The sequence below is a fragment of the Salvelinus namaycush genome, chromosome 3 (genome assembly GCF_016432855.1).
Source record: "Salvelinus namaycush isolate Seneca chromosome 3, SaNama_1.0, whole genome shotgun sequence".
Classification (NCBI taxonomy): Eukaryota; Metazoa; Chordata; class Actinopteri; order Salmoniformes; family Salmonidae; genus Salvelinus; species Salvelinus namaycush.
Genome location: NC_052309.1, coordinates 23710994 through 23738041, shown reverse-complemented (window position 1 = coordinate 23738041; position 27048 = coordinate 23710994). Strand labels below are relative to the sequence as shown.

Genomic DNA, 27048 nt, shown 5'->3' with positions numbered 1-27048 from the left:
AATGTGGGCACAATAAGAATGTGGACAAGATCAGGACAAAGGACGTATGTTAGCGCCAGGTATAAACAAAGCTAGATGGTACCGATGACTCAAACCACAATATCCACACCATCTTGATAGGTCAATCTACAGCAGAAAGCACAAATCACTCAGTGTGCCTATCCTAAACCTGGTGAGGGTGAATAACTACCTTACAATGAACGTTCGGCACACAAATGTTGGGAAAGCTGCAGTCTTAACTAGATCTTTCTACAGATGGAATTGAACCCATTATTTTAGCATAAGCGGTACCAGCTTCAGGTTGAGTTTTGTTTTAATGTATGCTTTAACGTGTCCGTGTAATGTATGCAAAGATGCACATCTAAGAATGTTTTCATGCTTTAATAAATCACTTTTACCTGAAATACATTTGTTTTCTTTATTAAGTCATCCACAGCTACAGTAGTAGGCTATACTACATCACTGATTAGTGTAAACAACTGAAAGGCTGTTACACACAACCAGCAGGCTACCAAGTCTATCACTTCCCTAACTAGCCAGTTGGGGGCCATAGTGCAATTATACTGTAGTTTATCCTTGAATTTCTCAGTTTCAAACATCATTTTAATTATGTTTAAAGTCTTCATATAGTCCTTCAACATACATGCAGTGCCTTCGGAAAGTATTCAGACCCCTTGACTTTTTTCACATTTTGTTAAGTTACAGCTTTATTCTAATTTAAAAAAATATATATATATATATATCATCAATCTATGCACAATACCCCATAATGACAAATCAAAAAAAGTGTTTGATATTTTTGCTAAAAAAAAAGTGAAATATCACATTTACATAAGTATTCAGACCCTTTACGCAGTACTTTGTTGAAGCACAATTTGGCAGCGATTACAGCATTGATTATTCTTGGGCATGACTCTACAAGCTTGGCACACCTGTATTTGGGGAGTTTCTCCCATTCTTCTCTGCAGATCCTCTCAAGCTCTGTCAGGTTGGTTGTGGAGCGTCGCTGCACAACTATTTTCAGGTCTCTCCAGAAAAGTTCGATAGGGTGCACATCATGTCCGGGCTCTGGCTGGGCCACTCAAGGACATACAGACACTTGTCCCAAAGCCACTCCTGCGTTGTCTTGGCTGTGTGCTTAGGGTCATTGTCCTGTTGGAAGGTGAACATTCGCTCCAGTCTGAGGTCCTGAGCGCTCTGGAGCAGGTTTTCATCAAGGATCTCTCTATACTTTGCTCCGTTCATCTTTTCCTCATCCTTGACTAGTCTCCCAGTCCCTGCCGCTGAAAAACATCCCCACAGCATGATTCTGCCACCACCATGCTTCAGCGTAGGGATGGTGCCTGGTTTCCTCCAGACGTGATGCTTGGCTTCAGGCCAAAGAGTTCAATCTTGGTTTCATCAGACCAGAGAATCTTGTTTCTCATGTCTGAGAGTCTTTAGGCGCCTTTTGGCATACTCCAAGCAGGCTGTTATGTGCCTTTTACTGAAGAGTGGCTTCAGTCTGGCCACTCTATCATAAACGCCTTATTGGTGGAGTGCTGCAGAGATGGTTGTCCTTCTAGAACTCTATCAGAGTGACTATTGGGTTCTTGGTCACCTCCCTGACCAAGGCCCTTCTCCCCCGTGAGCTCAGTTTGGCAGAGTGGCCAACTCTAGGAAGAGTCTTGGTGGTTCTAAACTTCTTCCGTTTAAGAATGATGGAGACCACGGTGTTCTTGGGGACCCTCAATGATACAGACATTTTTTGGTACCCTTCCCCAGACCTGTGCCTCCACATAATCCTGTCTCGGCGCTCTACAGACAATTCCTTCGAGCTCATGGCTTGGTTTTTGCTCTGACATGCACTTTCAACTGTAGGACCGTATATATAGACAGGTGTGTGCCTTTCCAAATCATGTCCAATCAATTGAATTCACCACAGGTGGACTCCAAGTTGTAGAAACATCTCAAGTATGATCAATGGAAACAGAATGCACCTGAGCTCAGTTTCGAGTCTCATAGCAAAAGGTCTGAATACTTATGTAAATAAGGTATTTCTGTTTTGTTTTTAATAAATACATTTGCAAACATTTCTAAAAACCTATCTTCGCTTTGTCATTATGGGGTATTGTGTGTAGACTGTAGAGGATTTTAATTTAATTTAATACATTTAGAACAAGGCTGTAACGTAACAAAATGTGGAAAAAGTCAAGGGGTCTGAATACTTTCCGAAGGCACTGTATCTGCAATAGACAATAAATTGATTTCTTTACACATTAATGGTAATTCTTTAATAGTAGATCTTATACATGACTTCTCTTACAGGTTGGTGTGCTTCATTAGACTGTCTTTTGGTACATTAAGAAGGAAAGATAAGGAGAGATGGTGATTATTTGAGGAAAAAGTAAACAAACACCTGGCATTCAGAGAAATGAATTTAGATAATCTTGGTGGTTATCCCTCTCATTAGAATTTGTTAATGCACATCTATTAACACCTAACAGGGTACTGCACAACTTCAATTATTAAGAAGGAAACAATCATGTTAACGCATTTTGATTTATTCCAAGCCATTGTCACAGAATTAATGATAAATCATCCATAATTATCAATAAAACCAAAAATGAAATTAAACAACTTATCAATTCAGATATTTAAGCATTTGTTTTCATTATAAAATGCACTTTTTAAAATAAATGTATGAATGTTCCATATCAGTTCATCAAGAGAAAATGCCTTAATATTTAAAGTGTTTTTTTCCTTCAATATTACTGCACACTTTCATATTGCGCTTTTATACTGTATCTAATGCAATGTATTAAATCCTAGTTGATCTTTTTAGGCATATAAATAAATATCCTTTTAAAAATTGTTTTTACCCTTTGAATACAAATATAGATAACAAGCTTGACCACCAGCATTTCCTTTGCATTTTTCATGTGAAATTCTGGTATAACTTTGTTGTTGAAGTAGCCATCATAATGCCTAAAAAAACCCCACACTGGAATCCCCCTGAAATGTTCCCCATCTTCTGCTTCATCTAAGCCTGGTGGCAGACCAAGCGAAGGATTTAACCTGCAATGACAGGCGTAAAATCAGTCATGTCATAACATTGTGCTGGCACTATGAAAGCCACCACAGGAAAAAGACTACCAAGATGTTTTAACTGTAGTTTGGCTACCTTAAAGTGGTATTCTTTCACTATCAAGAATGAATATCACATGAAAATAAAGCCAATGAATAGGGGTTTAACCATGGTCATTTATGGAACTATCGTCAAATAATTTTATGGTAGGCCTTTTTATTTCTGAAACTTATGCGATCACAATCTTTGTTAAATGACTTGGGAGGTTGAAAGGCATTCTAGCAGACTCTTCTACCTGATGAAATCACAGATGGATCTTAGGTAAGTGCAACTATAACCACATATTATTCTACAATGACTGAGGTGCCCGGTGGTAAAGAAAGCACTATGCAATGATAGCTGAATATAGCCTACTGTAATATCAGGTCTCAAACTACCATCCTGGTTATGTAAAATCAGTGTGAATGACTATTTAAGAGAACACCACAAGATGATATTCCTATCAGACTTAAGTACCTACATGTAATAAAAATATATACAACATATATACCCTGTCAACAATATAAGATGTATTTGAATGAGTCACACTGAAGTTGATGAAGCGGATTCTCTTTTTCCTTTGACCCGTAAGAATATAATTGCACAATAAATACCTACAATGGACTTCACCATGCATTATAAATTAACAAAAATAAAATGGAAATAAATACTCAAAAACAATACAAGACTGATGAATCTGGCCAGCATTTTACTTTAACAAAAAAAATAAAAACTCATAAAATGCCCATTAAGGTCACAGTGAACTGTAGGACACAACCAGATTTGGCATAAAGATCAATGTATGACTAGTGCTTCCTCAGTTTTAAATGTGGACACAAATGTTCTGTTCGTTTTTCCTTGAAACTCACGGTTCCCTTTTCCATTGTCCAAGGATTAGTAGAGGTCACAAAAATATTCTCACAGATCAAGAGATAGGAAGGTGTTTTGGTTTCTCTCAGGTTCCAAAGGTGTGGTCATTCGCTGTGGTAGTTGTGTTGGTAGTTGTCATTGCAGTCATACAGGTAAAGTGATTACAACAGCACAGTCATCAATGAGATGCTCACAAGCTAAATGTTTGACAATCCAAATACTCGTGTTCAGCTTTCCCTTAAGAGTCACAATTGAAATACAATGGTGCTTCTCAAAAAAATAAGGTGGTCTTTCTAAAATATATCTCTTCTCTATTTCCTAAAGGGAGTTAACCTGCTGAAGCTCTGCCAGAAGGGAGACTTGCACCTTTCAGGTTCAGGGAATTCAAATTCTGATTGTTCCATGCCGTCTCCTACCAAGTACTGTCCTGGATTCATGGGGTCCATAGGAGGGGGGTATCCAGGGGGCACAGACCTATGGCCTACACATGGGAGAAGAGATATATTAAAGGAGGAGAGAGATACACTATAGATGGACTAAAAACAAAAACTGTTAGTTAACTAATTTGGGAAAGTGTGCATTTACCTTTTTGTTTGGTCATTCTTCGCACTGTCATCGCTGCTTGTCGCTTCTGATACTCTGATATCTCAAAACCTGAAAAATATAAATAATTGTTATATTCATTCACCATTTTCATTTGTTGTACAAATGAACATTTCTTTCACATACACACCTATTTTTTCATCCTCTTGCACCATCTTGCGTTCCTCGTGAAAAGCTTTTAGCCAGCGAAGTTTCTCCTCCAGCTTCTTGGCCAGGAAGATGTGGATCTCGTCGGAGTCCTTATTACTCAGCTTGAACGCATTCTTCACACTCACATTGAAGTCATCATCCCGCCCATCCACAGCATCAACTAAATTGTACCTGTCCATATCCATGCGGCCCTTGTAGTACAGGATGTCTCGTCGTATTAAGTCCTGAGGGAAAAGTAAGGGAGTGAGGAGTGGAAGGGAAAAATAAAGTAGAGAGTGGATTCTAATTTACTTTGAATTATCTACACCAGTGCTTTGAACAATAGTGAGGCACTGCGAAACCCATGTGACAGACAGGAAATGAAAAGGCTTGAATTCTTGGCAGCCAGGAAGAAATAAGTGAATTTTTACTAATTGCAGCCTATCAATTTCCCTGTGATAGACAGGGTTCCATGCAATCACCCTGATGAATAATGCACTTTGCTGTAAACAGCTGCTCCTGATTCCAGGTGTCCCATCCCCATTAGTGATGTTTCTGCTGCGTACTATGTATTCCTGTCCCCTCAGAGAGCTTGTGTCACACATGTCCCAGCGGTAGGGGTAAACTCAGAGACACAACAGCCCTGTGTACTGTACTGTAAGCCTGTCAGCTTCCCCTAGCTCCCCTTTGGACATGACGGCCTTATGTTACAACACTGTTGTCATCCACCTCAGGAGCAGGAATCAATCACAGTGCTGAGGGGATGGAGATAAAAGATAAGACCTCACAGACAAGCAGGAATGAATCTCCATCCAGTTCTGTTACAACAAGTACCACAGGGTCCATTTTCAGGAGCTGAATTAAAGATGTGTTCCTGACCATTTTAATTTCAAACTACAAATCGCATGGTGACAATATATCACACATAAGTTAGTAGTTTGTGAGCTACCATCACATTTGAATGACAGCTTTTACAAAGACTCATACTAATAGGCCTAATTCATGGGATTGATTGTGGGTTTAAGAGCTAAACACTTCATGAATTGAGAATCTCTTAGCATGATATTTGAGAATCTCTCAACACATGTTGAGCTATTGGATGCATTTCAGAACTTCGTAAATTTCTATTTTTTTCTTGAGATGCTTATTTTTTTAACAGTTAAAGTTTTGTGTATATGACTCAAATGTCATGTCGGAATTGGGGAGTAAAGAGGAATTGCTGTCATAAAAACTACTATCAAACAAGCCTGTTCGAGCATAAAAACTACTATCAAACAAGCCTGTTCGAGCATAAAAACTACTATCAAACAAGCCTGTTCGGTCATAAAAACGGTAGTTATAATGTCCTAAGCTCTGTCTTTGTCACCACAGCGGTGAGGCTAAGCATTTTCTCATACAAGCCTGTGACTTTCTGTTTCGCACAATAAATCATTACCCCTTAGGCACATTAATCTGGTGACTTGACTCTATCAAGCAGCGACCTTCATTTGCCTTGAACCTGGGAGTGTAACTAAGGGTACAAACACACGTACTGATTTTGCTGCCATGCTTTATTCACAAACAAACTGACCGGTTGATCACATTCTTAACAAATTCATGCCAACTCTGTCTGCAAAAGAGAGGGGTTACATAGGCAATATGTACACCTGGGAGTGCCAAGACTGGTTCCGATCAATTCAATAGCATTTGTGACCCAGATGTGGCCACCTTACCTTTTTACACAGAACCATCTGATGGTCGAACAGGAAGAAGACCCTGGTCTGACTCCGCCCATATGGCTGGTAGATCCATGACATCTCCCCAGTGTAGACCAGCTCTGTACTCCTGTCTAGAATATCATCCCCCTGCACAGAGAAATACAAGACGGTCAGATCTTTAAACAGGATCAATAACACAGTCTGTGATACATAGTCAAGAAAACGGAATCATTTTATGCTTATGACATTAGAAAAGTGACTGATAAGATACTGACTAGTAAGACAGGCTTCCTCTGGTAAGACAGGCTTCCGCTTCCTCAAATACATAGATGGTGACAAAGTAGAACTCTGGTGGGTTTGATTTTTTTTAACTTGACATAATTACAGTACCTCAGTGATTGTGCAACTCTGGAAAAACTCTTCAACTAGGTCAGAGTGGCCTGATAACGCTAGCTCTCTCACATCGAATACAGGCTCGAGTCTAGCAACACAGATCCTTCCACTTCCTTTTCTCACTCCTGATTAACTTCACCCCGATGAAAAGGAGTGCTTCAAAATGCACCGCATCTGACAGTCTGTTTTCTTATTTCATCAAAAGAGTACATACTCCAAAAGGAGCAATTTATATATTTTCCTTTGGCAGAAACAACTTCTTGCCTCTAAACCTTCATAAAAGGTCTATGTGACAGCTTATCAAAATATTTGCATTGTAAAATACATTATGTTTCAAACTCTGACCAAAACAAACTAGTAGCAAAGGAGTGAGTTGACAGAGCAAAACCATTAACTAAAAACGGCTTGTTGTATGTGTGTCCCACAGTACTTGTTAGTTCCTCAGCCATGTCACCCTGTCTCAGTCCTACCTCCCAGTCCAGCACAGACGCCTGCCACTGTGCTATCTTGTCAATGTTTTCCAGGCGACGCTTCCTCTCGTTAATCTGCTGAGTGACGTTCCGCATGACAGCCAGCGCTGCAGCGACGTAACGGTAGTCACTACGAGAGGGGAGGAGACACAATGTTATAGTGGGGGTGACTAAGAAGGAGGAATAGATCAACAAAAGAACTGTAGATAGTCAGGCATACCGTGCCACATCTCTATCACAGCTTCACTGCACAAAACAACAATACTTTAAGTTTAGCATCCACGTCTAGGATCCTCACATATTAATGAAAGATCCTCAAGTCTCATACTGGCCAATTAGCCTGAGAGCAAAAAATACCAATCATTCCAGCAGTATCTTTATTAGTAGAAACAATGCTTCATCATGACACAGAGGTGAATGTAAATATTTGATGTGACATTGAGACTAAGGGACAGGTACCTGTGCTCCTGGACAGTGTACTTGAGCAGCTCTGCCAGCTGCAGAGGGTACTTGCAGATCTTCTGGACGGGCGTGAGCAGGAAGCCATCAATGGCAATGTCAATCATCTGCTGCACCAGGCGACACGCCTCGAAGAAATGCTGATAGCGGCCATCCTTCATCAGCCGAGAGAGCTCCATGCAGGCATCCACGTGGTTGTTGCAGTACTCTGAGTAGATCCAAAAGCCATCTTGCTGCAACAGATAAACGTGTACACAGTATGTTTGAAATGCTGAAATAAGCTGAATTTTTTTTTTTTTTTTTGGAGTTAACAAAATAGTGAGGGTGCACTACTGCCTTAAGTTACCATTGAAATTAATAACCAACGGGAACTCTGAAATGCCCCATCATCAAGGTTCTCCGATGTATGAAAAATGATGAGAATCCAATGGACATGTAGATATGATACACAAGGTTTACTCAAACCTATTGAGGGATTACATTTAAAAAACACTTGAAATCTTGAGAGATACAAAAATGCTTACATGCTCTAGGAAGCAGGGACCTATTTCACTGAGATGAGGTTCTTCTGTATTGTACTGCTTCTCCAGGTCTCTGACAAAGCCCATTTGAAACCTGTAGATATCTTCAATGTTCCCAAATATGACCCTCAACTGGTCATCATTGAACATGTCTCTTCTTTTTTTACATTGCCGGAAGTAACCCTGAGGCAACAAAGAAAAACAAATGGTTTTGATCCAATATTATGCATTTCAAATGATAGTATGTCATTGATGTTGCATGGCATCTCAGATGATTTTTTCTTTACTGCAGGGTGTCCATGTAAAAATCTTCCCAGCATGAAATAGTTCCCAATCGTTCTGATTGTGTTGTGATTGTAACGTCATGCAAAATTTCTCCCAACGTGAAAATATTCCCAGTTCAATAATTGCACGTGCGTCTCTTTATGTGGATGGCGCAGCTAGGCGGATGTTTCTTTCGCCCCCTCCCGTAGCGCCCAAGTCTTTACACTGGCAACATATCTCTCCTCACATCAACCCTCAGCACTTAGACGCGTGAGTCCGGGTGTATATATGCCAACCTCACGCCTCAACAAGCTTCTGATTGGTCAGTGTCAATACTCCTGGTCACCATTGAATGGCAGATGTGTGAAGCAAATGCGCGTTCTCACAGAACAGTTTTTCGAGGTCACGACAGGGTGAGAGAAACATCTGCACGAGCTCAGCCATCCACATAAAGATCTGCGCGTGCAATTATTGAACTGGGAACTATTTCACAGTGGGAATATTTGTACATAACACAGGGCATTCAAACAGTTTTGTCTGAGTTTAAAAAAGGCATCAGTGCCAATGACTGAATCATAATCATTGTTTATTCACTGTTTAATTTCCCATCAAATTTATTTTTCTAACCACATTTTTCCCAGATTAGATCTAGAGGGAAATAAAGGCAGGGAAGATGGCTACAGCTCTATAAGCAAGATTCTCAGTTATGTAACTCATCCCCTCTGTGGGAGCTCATTTCTCCAATAACATTTCAAGTCATTCATGAAATATCATATAGTTTCACACTTAAGGGACCCATCACGCTTCAATACGCATTTCCAGTCACCTAGACATTACGATTTGCCATGTGATGTTGCTTACACAATTTATGTTTTCTCTGCGTCATTTTGGGGGTTTCGAAGCACATTGTGATTATGTAATATTTATGTGGGAACAGAGGGAAAACTGATGAAAAACGTCTGATTGGGTAACAGCTTTTTGAGTACTTTTTCATGTACTCTCCTGGGTGTGTTGTTTGACGGAGACAGGTGGTGCGTGAAGAGATGGAGTGCTTGTTTCTATATATGCTGGGGAAGAGTGGTGTGGGATGGGAGGGATGCTATTTCTGAGCCCACAACCAGCACTTACGGGTCAGCCATCGCTTCTAATCTCTCACTAAAACACTGTAGCATGTCACTACTCTTTAGAACATAAATGACTGAAGTTTGCCTTTAGACACATTTTGTTCCTAGCCCATGGAAAGCACTGTACTGCATAATCTAAATCTGCACAAGAGCTGTTATAGCACTGTGGAAATATTGGATATACAATTTATTGGGTACTTAGATAAATACACTTTTTTTCCATGCCCATTAAATATTTCATATTGGATCATCACTAATAACCTGTCTTATCTTGCTATGAATAGTGGTTGGGTAATGGCCTAAAACAAGGTAATTGTCTAAAACAGAGATAGGCAACTCGAGACGTCATTAAAAAAAACACTCCCCTCCCCAACACATTTTTTTTCTTCACATGACCCTCCCTTTGTACTGTAAAAAATGTTGCACATCCTCCCCCCTCAAAATGTACTCAAAAATAATGATTACCACCATAAATAACAATAACTGTAGCAACCGTTGAAGTTATCGACTTTACCACTTTAGCATGGTTTTGTGGCACAGTCAGTTTATTATCAGGGCTAACGGTCCAGAAGGTTAAGGGTTCGCAGACAATGACCGAAAAATGGACAACAAAAAATGACTCTCGTTACACTACGATCAGAATCGGCTGCAGAATCGGCTGCAGAATCAGCTAGGGGGAAATCCATTTAACATTTTATGATATTTATAAATTATATAAAATACATGCAACGAATTTTCCACCAACAGGTTTCTGTCCCAATGCACCACACACAACCAATAAGCAATGCATAACCGCATACCGACTTGGAACGCTTATCATCATGGTTTGCGTTGTCAACACCACAATCAAGTAGAGCATGGGTCTCCAACAGGTCGATCACAAACTACCAGTAACTCACAGGCCACATACGAGTAGCTCACCAAACAATTCTGAAAGTGCATGCAATTTTTACGTGTTCCACCACAAACTGTAATAAATAAATCTCCCAAGTATCAGACATTGCAAGCTCCCAGCTACTATCCAATCAACGCAACATTATCCCACCATTGGTTAGCTACCAATAGCTTAAAAAGACAAACCTAACACAATATCTGCCAATTAATTTCCAGCAATAATGCCCTGTGTTGTGTGCGTGTATGTGTATCACTCCGTGTGTAGCCAGGTGATATGATAACCGTCTTGTGGTTTAACAGAAATACTTTCCCCAAAACCTTCTAAATTAAATGTTAACTGCGAAGTAGGCTTACCTGGCAGAAGTGTATCATGAGGAAGTATATCATTTGTATATATTATTTGCAAAGTTTGCCATGAAATGAACAGCAGCAGAACAGAACCATCACTAGACCTGCACATTATACCGCACCCACCATATGCACAATTAAAGGGCCAGATTCGCAATTAAAGGGGAATTACACTCAAAAATCTACTTGTTAATTTCCTTACAGACCTAAAATAAATGGTCTTCTGATGTGATGTAAGCATTGACATGGACTCAGAACATCCAATTTCATTGTTTATCTATGAACAATTGTAGTTTTAAGAGTAAAGAAAAAAATATCTAAAACCAGGAACAATAAAACAGAGAAAACAGAATTTTGGAAAATATAAAACAGCATTCGGGGGAAAATAAATCTCTGATTTGATAGGGCCCCGTTTAGAGTTGTTTATTAACTATTATTTTACCAGGTATATTAACAGAAACATTATTTTCTCATGTACACTAAGGACCTGGGGAAGAGTTTCTAGAAAGGAAAGCTAGAAAGGAAATTGTAGCTTGTGACATGTTTCATTTTTTTTAAAGTATTACTCATAATAGAAAAGGTTGGAGACCACTGAAGTAGAGTATGTCAATCTTGACCAGCAGAAAATGCATCCCTCCCTACTCAGCATCGTAGGCTTTGTTTGACAATCTCGAATGTAATGAAACTTTTTGGTGTTTTGTAACAGATGTCTCCTTCCATTAATCGAATGGCCGCTGCACAGTTTGGATGGAGTGGATGAACATGCGCAGGCAGCATACAGGAGACTTTTGAAGTAGCCTTATCAGATTAAAGCATTGTGACTAGTTGTGTTTATGCCACACATAAAGGTAATGAATTTTAAAAGTTAAATTACAAATATTTAGGATAGATTGTAGCGTTAGGTTATAGGTCGTGTCATAACTGCTCGGATGGGAAAGGAGGCAGAACCCTGTTCAGCTTTCCTGAATAACTGGGCCTGCTGGGAGCATATAAAGGATGACTTGGGAGAATGATGATCGGCAACAGACAACGCATCAGTATCAGAAGTAAAAATACAGCCAGACCGGGCTGCTATGGTACCTTTATATAATCTGTCCAAAGTAGACCCACCGCTGATCCAAATGGAATGAAACAAGGCTTTTGCGCCATTATTCAAATTACATTTCACTGCAGTTTACAGCCTAGAGTTGAATTGTACTCAATTGTACTCACTTGAAAACAATAACGCTATTATTAATTGGATTGTGGTGTTGTAGGCTAGTCTTGGTAGGATAATTTTATTGTCCCTAAACAAGATCAATACGGGGGCTTTTTAAGCTGCATGTCTTCAATGTTCTTTAATGCCTAGTGACGCACCTGGCCTCCCCACTGCCTATCAGCTATTCCTCCATCTTGTTGATTGATATGGAAAATTGGTGCAGATTTAAATTATTTTATGTGTTGATTGATAGTCAACACATCTGATTGATAGTTAACCTATTGCAGATCTGGACAAACGATCCAACAACCACTATTGTCACTATCGATAGAGGGCATGATAGACAGTTGACTGGTAGACTATATTGATCTGTTGTATAGTAAGCGTGCGGAAAAGCATAGTGCATAAAGGCGTCTGCATACTAGGTTCAGTTTGCTCCTAGCAGAACTCGACTAGGTGAAGTGAACGTCTATGCCTTGCATATTCCCATAAAAGAATGCTTGAAAATAAAAAAAACGGCAATAGGACTGTTTGTCCCTCTTGAGATGCCATAGCCAGTATACACACCTCAAAATATCCTGAATTAATCAAAGATAACTCAAGAAATCTGTAATTAATTTATACGTTTTTGCAGAGGTCTTTTTTTTCTCTTTTTTTTTTTTTTTTTTTACATCTGCAGTATATTTCGCAAGTGAAAAAATGTGCATGAAAACGGGTCGTCTCTCATTGAATGACAATAAACACTTAATTGAAGAATCCCTACTGTTGACCAATCACCAATGAAGGGGCGTAAAACCCTTGCCGAAGACCAAAACAAACAAAAATGTAAAAGATATTTTGCCCCCCAAAAAATGTCCCTTAGGGGCTCCAAAAGGCTAGGGCTGGCACTGATTGCATGTAAGATGTTTAATTGTTACATACACCGGAGAAGTGCAGTGAAGTGTGTTGTTTTACAGGGTGAGCCATAGTAGTACGGCACCCCTGGAGCAAATTAGGGTTACGTGCCTTAATCAAAGAAACATCAACAGATTTTTCATCTTGTTGGCTCGGGTATTCGAACCAGCGAGCGACCTTTCATTTACTAGCCCAACGCTAGGTTATATGGATACGTAGACCCGTGACCCACTGTGGCCCCTCATGACATTTTCAGATTTTATGTGGCCCCCACCCCAATCAAAGTTGCCCATCCATGGTCTTTAACCTCTGCTTCACATATGCCCTTCTGTCTCTGGAAGATCTCCTCTAGCCAGCCAAGCCTACCTCACATATGTCCTTCAGGTGTTTGATGTAGTGACGCTCTGTGCTCATGATCTCGTTGATTACATTGGCCCTCATCTGGTCTCTATTCTGGACGGTTTGGCCCAGGCAAAGACAGTCGCTGCTGCTGGGACTGGCCTCCGCATGCCCGTTCTGGACCTCACTGGGGCTGGGGCTAGCCCCCTCAACTGTCTCTACCGTCGTGCTCTCCTCCTGGTTCACCCACAGCTGAGGACAGGAGAACACAACATGTCAGCCTGGACAAATAAACAGTAGCATCAACAATCAGGGTTCGGGTTGTAAGGGATCTAAAATATTATTAAAATACAAAAAACAACACCATATTAATTCCAAAGCCATGGGGCTTTTTCTCCCTATTCAAATTCATTTTCAATGCCACTTCTTCAGTTTAAATTGAACAATGTGTATCATAATTAGATTTGTCAAAAACGTGTTAAAAAAGTAAAGAAATATCCATATCAGGCCTTTATTCCTCTGATGCACCCGTAAAATAGGTACCTGTTCAAAAAACATTGTAATTTATCTTGAATTCTAACGAAGCCTTTACATTGAATAGTCGGGTTGGGAATTGCCAGGGACATCACTATAGGTCTGCTGTAGAGGGACAAGAGAGAGCCATGATAACGAGTGTTGATCAATTATGGAAATAAAAGTGCTGAAGACAAATTAGCTCCCTATTTAAAAAGAAGATGGAGAACAAGCTATAAAGGAAAAATACTGGAGTTTGATGCAGGTACAGCCAACTAGTGCAAAAGTAATATTGCAATATTGTCAAAACGATACGATATGATATATTGTCAAAAATAATATTGCGATATGTAACTGTATCGATTGAATAGGTTGAGCTAAAGCAACAGTATGCATCAAAACTAGAAAAAGAAACAAGCATGAAATTGCAGGTTAGGCTGTCAACACTGTCAATTCGAACATTGCTGGAACATCACTGTGACTGCACAATAGAACAGTCTGTTTCCAGCAATGTTCAAATTGACAGTGTTGGGGAGTAGTGAATTACATGTAGTTCAATTAGTAATTTACCTACATTTTGCAGTAGCTTGGTGGCAGTTGAACTCAATACAAATCTTGGTAGTGTTTTCAGTAGTTAATTACTTTTTTGCCATGTAGCGGTGTAGAAAACTACTGGAACAATACAACATTTTTTTCCAACCAAAAAAAAAGGGTGAAGTAGACAATCATTTCCTTTTTTCAGCATCAGACCTGCCAAATTCTCACTTGAAACAGAGGTTTTGTGTTTAATTGGTAGCTTGGTAAACTATATTTTCAGAGTAGCTTCCCCAACACTGCAAATTGATAGGGATATATCCTTAACATGCTATAACTTAATATAATGAACAATATGGGTCCACACAAGTTTAAACTTCTCAGTCTCAAAATGAGCAGTAGCCAATTAAAATAATCTACGTAGTTGCACTTGATACAATGCTAAATGTATAGCTGTTCTCATAAGATAACCTGCCACATTTAGCACGATGTTAACCTGACCAGCAGGCCAGTGATTATTTCCTGTAACAAATTCCGCATCAGCCTATCAAAGATCATATACTTTATATCCACCAACCAATGGCATTTCTTAAAATAGGTCAACTTGGCCACCAGAGGGATATTTTAAACCTCCAAATTCAAGGTTTACTTATGTTCCACTTAGTATGTCACAATTGTAGTGTGCCAATATTGCATTGTGCTGATTTCTTGCTATATGACAAAACCTCATGTTTTTCACACACATCCATGTGCTTTTACGGGAAAAAGATAAAGGAGGTCTATACGACATTTACGTTTAACATACAACTTTTAAAAACATTTGAACTTATGGTCTTGTCAAATAGCTGTCATGTACCTCCATTATTATTGCTGCCAGGTAGCATATACCAGTGAACTGTGAATCTGCAGGATACGGTAACAGTGGGTTTGAGGCCCCCTTGTGTCTCACAAAGTCACAGCGGTTGGAACAAAAAATCTCAAATGTGGACTCATCAGACCAGATTTCCACTGGTCTAATGTCCATTGCTTGTGTTTCGTGGCAAAAGAAAGTCTCTTCTTCTTATTGGTGTCCTTTAGTAGTGGTTTCTTTGCAGCAAATTGACCATGAAGTCCTGATTCATGCAGTCTCCTCTGAACAGTTGATGTTGAGATGTGTCTGTTACTTGAACTCTGTGAAGCGTTTATTTGGGCTGCAATCTAAGGTGCAGTTAACTCTAATGAACTTATCCTCTGCAGCAGAAGTAACTAGCCTAGTGGTTAGAGCGTTGGGCCAGTAACCTGAAAGGTTGCTGGATCGAATCCCTGCGCTGACAAGGCAGAAATCTGTTGTTCTGCCCCTGAACAAAGCAGTTAGCCCACTATTCCCTGAAGATGTTGATAAAGGCAGCCTCTGCACCTCTCTGATTCAGAGGGGTTGGGTTAAATGCGGAAGACACATTTCAGTTGAAGGCATTCAGTTGTACAATTGACTAGGTATCCACCTTTCCTAACTCTGGGTCTTCCTTTCCTGTGGCGGTCCTCATGAGAGCCAGTTTCATCATAGTGCTTGATGGTTTTTGCGACTGCACTTGAAGAAACTTGAAATTTGCCGTATTGATCGATCTTCATGGCTTAAAGTAATGATGGACTGTTGTTTCTCTTTGCTTACTTGAGCTGTTCTTGCCATAATACGGACTTGGTATTTTACCAAATAGGGCTATCTTCTGTATACCACCCCAACCTTGTCACAAGACAACTGATTGGCACAAACACAATAAGAAGGAAAGAAATTCCACAACTTAACTTTTAACAAGGCACACCTGTTAATAGGTGAAAACCTCATGAAGCTGGTTGAGAGAATGACAAGAGTGTGCAAAGCTGTCATCAAGGCAAAGGGTGGCGATGTTGATGAATCTCAAATAAAAAATATATTTTCATTTGTTTAACACTTTTTTGGTTACTACATGATTCCATGTGTTATTTCTTAGTTTTGATGTCTTCACTATTATTCATCTACAATGTAGAAAATAGTAAAAACCCAGAAATGAGTAGGTGTGTCCAAACTCTTGACTGGTACTGTACATATTATTCAATCATTGCATCCACACTGGTTCTATTTGTGACGCTTGATGCACTACAAGTCCTGCCTCTCCCATCTCAGTCTGGTCAGCATGTTAGCGCCTGGCTACGCATACTCTCGTTGACGTGCGCAAGCCGTATGGGTGCAATGATTGAATAACATGTATGTGTACATTTATTTTGCAACGGGTGGTGTGGTTAGCATGTATGTCTGGCAGGTTATCCTATGGGAAAAGCTAACATGTAGCGGTGTATCACATGCAACTACGTCAACGATTTTAATTGGCTGATGGGCATTTTGAGAACTTCTACTTTTTCTAATGTTCGCAAGTATGGACCCGATAAATATATACCATATAGTTCTGTACATGAACAGTTTCCTTATATTCACATCGAACCCCAATATCAGGAGCCACTAGAACAGGCGACCCTGGGACCCCAATCATACGTTTTTTGTTCACATGTTTTGTCTTATCATCAGGTGAATGATAATGGCAAGGAGAAGTAATCAACATTTTAAAATCAATAGATTTGGTAGATAGTTTTTCATTGTTTTGACCTCCCCACATTATAATTGGAAGACGCATACACACGGTCAAGAAATAACATTGTAATACAAAAGGGATAAAAACATGAAACAATGAACATGAAGTCCTTCTACGCAGTATTCATTGTTTGATTAAAATCTGATACCTCCTAGTTGAGGGAGTTGGAGGAGTTGTGAGCGCATTAGTGCATTGGTTGCTTGAAGGCATCTCAAGGAATGAACTGTCACTTTGTGTAATCCTCAAAGGAAACTAATTTTAGCAACCTTGCCAGAGGACACGGGGTAGGTAGCTGACTCCTAATACACATCTACACAATCATGATGTTTTTCAGGAAAAATACACATTACAAAGCCAGCCATGATGCAACTGTATTGTTAATGGGCACATTTCCCTCTAGGATATGAAGGTACTATTTTCCCATAGAATTAGCTTATAATTTCTTGTCATAAATAAATAAAATACATAAATAAAATCAAACACAAACTCTAGCAATCACTGAGTAAGATGAGATGATGAGATCAGTTGGTAGATTCAGTCAAATAAAAAAAAGATGAGGTCGAAGCATTTACTCATTTACTTAGAGTTTAGCTCAATCGTAATGGCAGATAGTGGGATCTGAAATGATTGACACCCTTGATAAAGATGAGCAATCATGACCATATAAAATAAATAATTCAAATATTGTATGTTAAAAAAATTGGGAAATGATATTATTTTATACAAATACAATTGCTCAGAGATAGATCATACCCGCAAGACATGGTAAAAAAACCCTGTTATTGGTAATTGTGAGAGGTTAGCATGTCTTGGAGGAAAACGACATATACAAATGTATGTGGACACCCCTTCAAATTAGTGGATTCGGCTATTTCAGCCACACCTGTTGCTGACAGGATTATAAAATCGAGCACACAGCCATACAATCTCCATAGACAAACATTGACATTAGAATGACCTTACTGAAGAGCTCAGTGACTTTCAAAGTGGCACCGTCATAGGATGCCACCTTTCCAACAAGTCAGTTCGTCAAATTTCTGCGCTGCTAGAGCTGCCCCAGTCAACTGTAGGTGCTGTTATTGTGAAGTGGAAACGTCTAGGATCAACAACGGCTTAGCCGCGAAGTGGTAGGCCACACAAGCTCACAGAACAGGACCACCAAGTGCTGAAGAGAGTAGCGCGTGAAAATCGTCTGTCCTCGATTGCAACACTCACTACAGAGTTCCCAACTGCCTCTGGAAGCAACGTCAGCACAATAACTGTTCGTCTGGAGATTAACGAAATGGGTTTCCATGGCCAAGCAACCGCACACAAGCCTAAGATCACCATGCGCAATGCCAAGCGTCGGCTGGAGTGGTGTAAAGCTTGCCGCCATTGGAAACACTCTCTCTGGAGTGATGAATCCCACTTCACCATCTGGCAGTTCGACGGAGGAATCTGGGTACGGTGGATGCCAGGAGAACACTACCTGCCACAATACATAGTACCAACTGCAAAGTTTGGTGGAGGGGGAATGAAGGGAAATCTTGTGAAGGGAAATCGTAATGCTACAGCATACAATGACTTTCTAGACAATTCTATGCTTCCAACTTTGTGGCAACAGTTTGGGGAATGCCCTTTCCTGTTTCAGCATGACAATGCCCCCGTGCACAAAGCGAGGTCCATACAGATATGGTTTGTTGAGATCAGTGTGGAAGAACTTGACAGACCTCCACAGAGCCCTGACCTCAACCCCATCGAACACCTTTGGGATGAATTGGAACACCGACTGCGAGCCAAGCCTAATCGCCCAACATCAGTGCTCAACCTCAGTAATGCTCTTGTGGCTGAATGGAAGCAAGTCCCTGCAGCAATGTTCCAACATCTAGTGGAAAGCTGTTAAGGGTGGAGGCTGTTATAGCAGTAAAGGGGGGACCAACTCCATATTAATGCCCATGATTTTGGAACTTGATGTTTGAGGTGTCCACATACTTTTGGTCATGTAATATTATATTCTTATTTACAGTAAAACTGACACCAAAATGACACAATACATTATTTTTTATTTTTTATTTTTTAATTTAATTTTTAAAATAAATTTTATCCCCTTTTCTCCCCAATTTTCGTGGTATCCAATCGCTAGTAATTACTATCTTGTCTCATCGCTACAACTCCCGTACGGGCTCGGGAGAGACGAAGGTCGAAAGCCATGCGTCCTCCGAAGCACAACCCAACCAAGCCGCACTGCTTCTTTAACACAGCGCGCCTCCAACCCGGAAGCCAGCCGCACCAATGTGTCGGAGGAAACACCGTGCACCTGGCCCCCTTGGTTAGCGCGCACTGCGCCCGGCCCGCCACAGGAGTCGCTGGAGCGCGATGAGACAAGGATATCCCTACCGGCCAAACCCTCCCTAACCCGGACGACGCTAGCCCAATTGTGCGTCGCCCCACGGACCTCCCGGTCGCGGCCGGCTGCGACAGAGCCTGGGCGCGAACCCAGAGACTCTGGTGGCGCAGTTAGCACTGCGATGCAGTGCCCTAGACCACTGCGCCACCCGGGAGGCCACAATACATTATTAATCATTCATTTCGATTGGACACAAAATAATCTGAAACACAACCAAAACAAACTGCAAATGCATCTAATAAGTTTGTAGAGTCACAAGCTTGATGTAATCATTGTGTGCTAGGAATATGGGACCAAATACTAAACGTTTGACTACATTATTTATAAGAATCTTTAGGTGTCAATAATTCTTACCCCTACCTTTTTGAGAAAAAATTATATATTTCTCTGAACAATTGTATTAGTATAGCTCAATATTTGAATGATTTATTTCATACAGTCATTATTGCTCATCTTGATCAAGGGTGTCAATCATTTTGGATCCTACTGTATCTGACTGTTTGTTTGCAAATATGAGGTAGTTGTGGTCATTAAACCTATATCTATATTACAAACACTAGACCCCACCATAACATACATAGAGTCATGGGACCCTTCTGAGATTGATTTTAAATATGCATGTGGCCATACAGAATTCACATATGGCCTGTGCTGTAAGTAATCTTTTCCAGACATCAGGTCTCAGTGCTTGATGGTACTGTGTACACAGTATATCTCAGCCTGAGTACATTGTCCACGGGTGTCTATTTAGAGCCCACTCTCTCTGTTTCCTTGGACCAGTGGACAAAAGCTGCATGGTCAATTCATAGGATGGGCACAATAATCCAGAAATGCTCTTAAGATTTTAGAAAATGTATGTTCCTGAAAATAACTTCCAACATGACAACAAATCCGGTTACATAAAATAACCATTAAATAGCTTTTATTTGAGTCACTCATCAAGCCACCTGTTTGATATGCCCTGTCCTCTGCTAAAAGGTTGGTCATACATGTTTCATCATTCAGATCTGAGATGAATCAGTGCCTCAGTGCTCGCTTTTCAGTTGAGTGAGAGTGCAGAGAGTGAGAAAAAGAGAGTAAGTGAGAGTGAGAAAGAGAGTGTTGTTTGAGATACCATAGTTTGACCGTAATGCTATTACAAGCTTGACACTTGAAGCATGGTGATGTCTGCAAATGGAAGCAGTAGTATAAAGCGACAGGATGTTAGATATGGGGTGGTCCAGTGTGCAGTGAGATGCTAGTTAAAACAGTTGCTTTGAAATACTGCTGAAACTATTAAACGCACCTTGGTAGTTGTGTTTTGGAACCTTGGAGCTGCTATAGGGTTGATATAGAAAACCTGTTTTGTTTGAGGTTGTGGTGGGTGGGGTTCAACCTTTGGAGAGAAAAACATGACATACCTCGTTCAGACTCATTTTTACAGTTGGCAGATGGAGAAGGCTAGTAGTGATAACCCCGCAAAGTAATAACTCCTCACTTTTCTGAAGTCTTCTTGTTTTCACAGTATTTCAAATTGGACTAGTAAATATTTTTAGTTCCTGTGAGATTAGCATGGCATAATCATATTTTGATCTATATCAAAATATCATCATCATCACCCAAGCCTAAAATATCTGCCCTCAAAACAGGGCAGTGAATCAACGATAATTATCAATGATAAGGCAATGGCAAGGGATAATCCATCGGAGCATTGAGAATAGGTGGTAAACCCTAGTGTACTTGTTGAGGGTCAAGACACGGTGCAGCAGAGAATGAGAAAATATTTGATGGCTCCACTCACTCTCACAAAGCTGGCTGGGAACCATCCTTCTTCATCATCAATCTGTCCCCACCACCAGTCCTTATTTGATGCATCGAGGACCTTGATGACATCCCCTGCCTTAAATGCCAACTCCCTGTCGGCCATGGTGACATGATCCCATACTGCCTCAGCGCTGACGATGGATCCTCCACTGATCAACTGTGGGAGAGGGGTGAGGGGTGAAGGGAGAGAGGGGTTGAGGTAGGGGAGAGGAGAGAAGGGAAATGAGAGAGAAGAGAAGAGAGGAGAGGGGGATTGGGGTGAGAGTGGGTAGAGGGAAAAGGTGAAGGAAGGGAGTGAGAGGAGTAGTGGTGAGGGAGAGAAGAGAGGACGGTAAGGGCTCATTAGTACTTTTACAAGGGCAGGAGGGCACTGTCAAGTCTTAGTGACAATATCTGAGTTTCAAACCAATTTATCTACTTATTCATTTTTTGAAATTATATATATATATATATATATATATATATATATATATATATATATTTTTTTTTTTTACAAATGACCAGTATTATAAAGAGTTACACATCTTTGATTCAGTGAAATTAACCTAACACATGAGGCGTTATAATCAATGCCAAAGTGATAAGCAATGGTGGATGATAACTGCCTTGCTCAGGGGTAGACCGACAGATTTTTACTATGTCGGCTCAGGGATTCAATCCAGCAACCTTTTGGTAACTGGCCCAACGCTCTAACCACTAGGCTACCTGCCATCCCATGGAGACACCCCAGTTTCGATCCCCCAAAGACCTCATACCATAAATGGACACTGGTCTCTAAAATATGATTAACTATAACATCCAGTAGTGGGTAGAGATGACTCAAGGATGATACCCTAACAAACACATGCCTATTTTTAAAAATGTTTTATTTCACCTTTATTTAACCAGGTAGGCCAGTTGAGAACAAGTTCTCATTTACAACTGCGACCTGGCCAAGATAAAGCAAAGCAGTGCGACAAAAAACAACACAGTTACACATAGTATAAACAAAAGTACAGTCAATAACACAATAGAAAAATCTATATACAGTGTGTGCAAATGGAGTAAGGAGGTAAGGCAATAAATAGGCCATAGTAGTGAAGTAATTACAATTTAGCAAATTAACACTGAAGTGATAGATGTGCAGATGATGATGTGCAAGTAGAAATACTGGTGTGCAAAAGAGCAAAAAAAGTAAATAAAAACAATATGGGGATGAGGTAGGTAGTTGGGTGGGCTATTTACAGATGGGTTATGTACAGCTGCAGCAATCGGTAAACTGCTCAGATAGCTGATGCTTGAAGTTGGTGAGGGAGATATAAGTCTCCAACTTCAGAGATTTTTGCAATTCGTTCCAGTCATTGGCAGCAGAGAACTGGGAAGAAAGGCGGCCAAAGTGGGTGTTGGCTTTGGGGATGTCCAGTGAGATATACCTACTGGAGCGCGTGCTACGGGTGTGTGTTGTTATGGTGACCAGTGAGCTGAGATAAGGCGGAGCTTTACCTAGCAAAGACTTATAGATGACCTGGAGCCAGTGGGTCTGGCGACGAATATGTAGCGAGGGCCAGCCGACGAGAGCATACAGGTCGCAGTGGTGGGTGGTATATGGGGCTTTGGTGACAAAACGGATGGCACTGTGATAGACTGCATCCAGTTTGCTGAGTAGAGTGTTGGAGGCTATTTTGTAAATGACATCGCCGAAGTTGAGGATCGGTAGGATACTCAGTTTTACAAGGGTATGTTTTGCAGCGTGAGTGAAGGAGGCTTTGTTGCGAAATAGGAAGCCGATTCTAGAATAAATTTGGGATTGGAGATACAAAATATGAGTCTGGAAGGAGAGTTTACAATCTAGCCAGACACCTAGGTATTTGTAGTTGTCCCCATATTCTAAATCAGAACTGTCCAGAGTAGTGATGCTAGTCTGTCTGCTCACCCTCAGGGAATACCTCCTTCTACAGATTATCAATCTCAATCTGGGGTTTAGACATTAAAGTGGGGAAATCTAAAATTGTTCCAAAAAAATAAATGAAGTCTCATGAAGAGGAATGATTGCATTTATATTTCCCCATCTGTATTGCCATTGTAAAAGCCAGGTCAAACAAAATAAATTCACAGTTTTACAACCCTATTAATTGCATCACCCACAGGGATTTAAATATTACACTTGTGCCACTTTTTGTCTAGCCCCTCCGTCTCACGAAATGGCCCTAGATTTGTGGACAAAATCTGTAATTGGCCTTATTATGTCTAAAACAGATTTACTGTACATAAAACACTTTCCCTCTGTGTAAAAGATCAATGTTACATAAGATGATCAGTAGTACATTGTTCAGTCACACTACTACAAAAAGCAGTTAAATAAGGCCAAAAGGAGTAATATACCATCTTCTTCCAAATATCTTCTTGACTCAACATTTAACATTTTACATTAAAGTGTAAAAACCTGAATATGAACATAAACTATTGCTAACCTATTGCTCTAAAGAGCTGTGTGTAGTTGGATGGAGTGTGGTGGAGGCTATAGGGAGCAGGAGCACCATACTGAAACAGGGTGCAGATTGGTAGATGCAACATTGGTGCCGTGACCCAGATTACACAGCTGAGCTGCACTATCGGCTGGCCGATAAATCCCTAAATCATATCCGCTCTGCTTGGAGTGACTGTTTTTCTCATAATCCAAAACAAACTTTGGCATAATTTATGTTTTACTCAATAGCGTTTCTCTAATATATTATGTAGAGAAAAACTCAAATTGACCTACCCTCCATTCACACTTTAATGTCATTATCTATTCCAGGCCAAATTACTTTATGTATGAACATAATTAACATTTCTTTAAACAAAGATTTATGGAATAGACCACAGGTGCCCTGCCTGAGCTCCACCTGCAATCCTAATAACATCATGAGAGAATGAAAAAAAAGGTGATATCTCAAACGATGAGAGATACAACAGGTTGAAAACAGACAGTAATCCCTCACAGTAATATACTAATTAACAAGTCAACATGTCCCCTGATAAGTGTCAAGAGAGCTCGCTCTCCACTATAACTCACATGCTCAAGAACAGAAAGGGGTATTTTTAGCTCCACATGCATCTCCATGTGAATGCACCCCTGCCTGCATTAAATATGCACACCCGTTTTGATATGACAACCTGTATTTGGCTTCCTCATAATACAATTAATGAATAAACCTGTCTTTTTAAAATAATGTCTGCATAGGCGTACTGACAGTAATACTGTTATTACACTAGAGCAGAGCATTCCCCTTTTGCAATACAGCTTTTTTATCTCCTGTGAGACTCAATGCATCACCATTTATTTAACTGGGACCCTGTGATATGAACAGCACTGTAAGCATTCAATACAACAGGGAGGTCTATGCATTATGTTGCAAACACACACACACACACACAAAACAAAAACATGCTGTTACATTCATAGCATCTGTAGAATTGTCACTATGAAAACGCAAACTGTATTATATTAGTTCTACATAAAAAAGAATATCCACATAACCATTCGTCATACTATTTAGGCCTACCAATTCGCATAAACTAAAAGCAATGTTTCGAGATATCCTATAGGCTACGTCATAAAATACAACATTATGAGGCACCATGGGGCCTACGGTGAGATAGGCCTAAGAGTAGAAGCATGGAAGTATATACATAAAAAACACTTCAATATCAATGTAAAACCATTACAAAACGGGTCAATATTTAAAAACAGAACTCTACATTCGATAAAACATTATATTATTAGGTTACTGGATAGCTCGTTTACAGTAGGCTAGATGATGCTGTTTTTGCATTGTGCCCAGTAGCCCTGAGACCCAAATGGCATGGTCAGTATTTTACAAAACGCAATCTACAGCCTGAAGAATACCGTTATTCTATTTAATTATATTATTTTATCGCATGTGAGTCGCATCTTTTCAATCCTACCAGATCAAGAAGATTATGTGATAAGACTATATTTATTTCAAACGAGCACCATATTGCCAACGCCAAGTAATCAACAGAACAGGATTTTACTGAAAAACATTGCCTCTCCCACATCGCATGCATAGATGTGTTTTACAACATGCCAATAAAATACATTTACAACGAGAGAACGCCGAGACAAGGAACAATTCCTAACAATCTATAACACAAATCTGGCGCCCGCGACTGCCATATGCCACTGATGGCCGACATGCTAAATACAATGTAAACCACAAACAAGATATGGTAATATAGAATATACCAGAGCCATTCATATCGTGATGAGGCCATGTTGAAGCCCTGTGTGTACCTCCATAAGAACACGCATTCACTCCCACTTCCTCGCCTCCACTGCACGCCGTGCGTACTTCAGTGCGGGCTGTGATTATCCATACGCGCACTGAGGCACAGTATCAGCAACCACCAACCACACAAACAAAAGCATCGCATTCGATAATTACGACAATGCAAATTATAATTTTCATATCCAAGGTCATAATGTAGAGCATGAGCTCTGCAACATTTAATCGGTTAAGGTGCATATTGCTGTACACCAACATTTTGTGACTGTTCATTTTATCCAAACGCAAGGAAACATTTCTGGTATAATCTCTAGCTACCTCCTCTTTCACATAACATTGTATTCATACGTATAACTCTCTTACAGAATCATCATCCTCACCATCATCATCCTCATCATCATCAGAGTCTGCACCGTTAGTTCCCCTTCCACTCTGACACCCGTCGTCCGCTAGTTTCCTGATTTGCCGACTTGAATGCCGTTTTGCATTAGGAGTAGGGGTCTTTGCATGCACTAAAAATGGGATGCTAACGTAGGCACTGTAGAATGCTACTGCTGCAACTCTCCCTGCGTAGCGGGGAGCAAAAATCTGGGCGGTGCTTCGTGCATAGAGGAACAAACCACAGGCACTCATTGGGGGCTCATTATGGTTCCTATCTATACTTCAAACTGGGAGTCCTAACCTCGTGATGCTTGCTCATCAAAATATAGTTACAATCACGGACCAGAAATATTAAATCATAACAAGAGGAACATAGACACTGTATGGGGGTTATATTGGCCTGGCCAGTTGGCAATTAAAATGTTGTAATTTCATTATATGCCTAGGCTACTGTAATCATTGATAATAGTAAAAAAACAGGCAGGTTTTTGTAAAGAGAAATATTGACATCCACCCATTCTACACAAATCATTAAGTAACAGAGGTCTTAACAGTAGGATAACTACTTTGTAATTTATCTCAGTAGAGATGAATCTCTCCTCTTGGCTCCTGTGCATCTGTCACTCCAAATCCCCATGCACTCTGAGCTCGATTGTTCACTGGCCCCATCGCTGTCACTCCTGTAGCTCTCTCTCACAAGCATGATGAGAGAAGTGCATAGTTGCACTATCAGCCTTGGGTCTCAGACTTCCACCAACACAAACTTCTGGGGGAAAAACTCACAGAACTCTCATAAGGATAAAGACGAATAGAATTGAACAATAATTCAAATAAGACATATGAAAGCAACACAACACAGGATGAGGAGAAAACATGCTTTGGGCTAATAGCACAAGTGGATGAGGATAAGCAGCACCTCTGCTGTTCCAACACCCGTACAGATGATTCTGAGGGGTCATAACAAAACCAGGTGGACCATACACTGAGTTCTAATGGGGGAGATTCCGGGAGACCAGAGGTAACAAAGCACTGGCCTGGCCGGTTGTGTGGTCTTATCATTGCCAGCAGGTAGAGAGGAGTGGTTACCCTCACTGCCTCAAATGCAAGCACAATTGCTTTGAATCTGAAGCCAACAATAACTGGGAGCTTGTGTGGAGAGATGAGGAAAAGGGTGACATGGGCTGGCTTTAAGAAATACAAGTATTTAGTCCACACAAACAAAGTTAAGTCCACAGACAAGACCTCTCTGAC

The 27048-nt window shown here is 40.4% G+C and overlaps 1 protein-coding gene across 1 annotated transcript; it reads right to left on the bottom strand.

Annotated features, from left to right (window-relative positions):
- Positions 1 to 2379: 2379 nt before the first annotated feature.
- LOC120044276 (rho guanine nucleotide exchange factor 9-like) lies at positions 2380 to 25931 on the bottom strand. Its single transcript, XM_038988883.1, has 10 exons — positions 25797 to 25931; positions 21126 to 21305; positions 13337 to 13561; positions 8252 to 8431; positions 7728 to 7960; positions 7269 to 7398; positions 6421 to 6552; positions 4710 to 4953; positions 4562 to 4630; positions 2380 to 4457 (listed from the first exon to the last, which is right to left on the bottom strand). Exons 1-10 carry the CDS (start codon positions 25815 to 25817, stop codon positions 4288 to 4290), a joined length of 1584 nt encoding a protein of 527 aa, XP_038844811.1. The 5' UTR covers positions 25818 to 25931; the 3' UTR covers positions 2380 to 4287.
- Between the last annotated feature and the right edge of the window lie 1117 nt (positions 25932 to 27048).

Coding starts and splice junctions, on each gene's coding strand:
- LOC120044276 (XM_038988883.1), bottom strand. CDS start 25,817: ATGATGATGAGGATGATGATG. Junction 21,306..25,796: donor TGATGATGAGGATGATGATG/GTGAGGATGATG, acceptor CCTCTCCCACAG/TTGATCAGTGGAGGATCCAT. Junction 4,458..4,561: donor AAGAATGACCAAACAAAAAG/GTAAATGCACAC, acceptor TCCCATGTGTAG/GCCATAGGTCTGTGCCCCCT.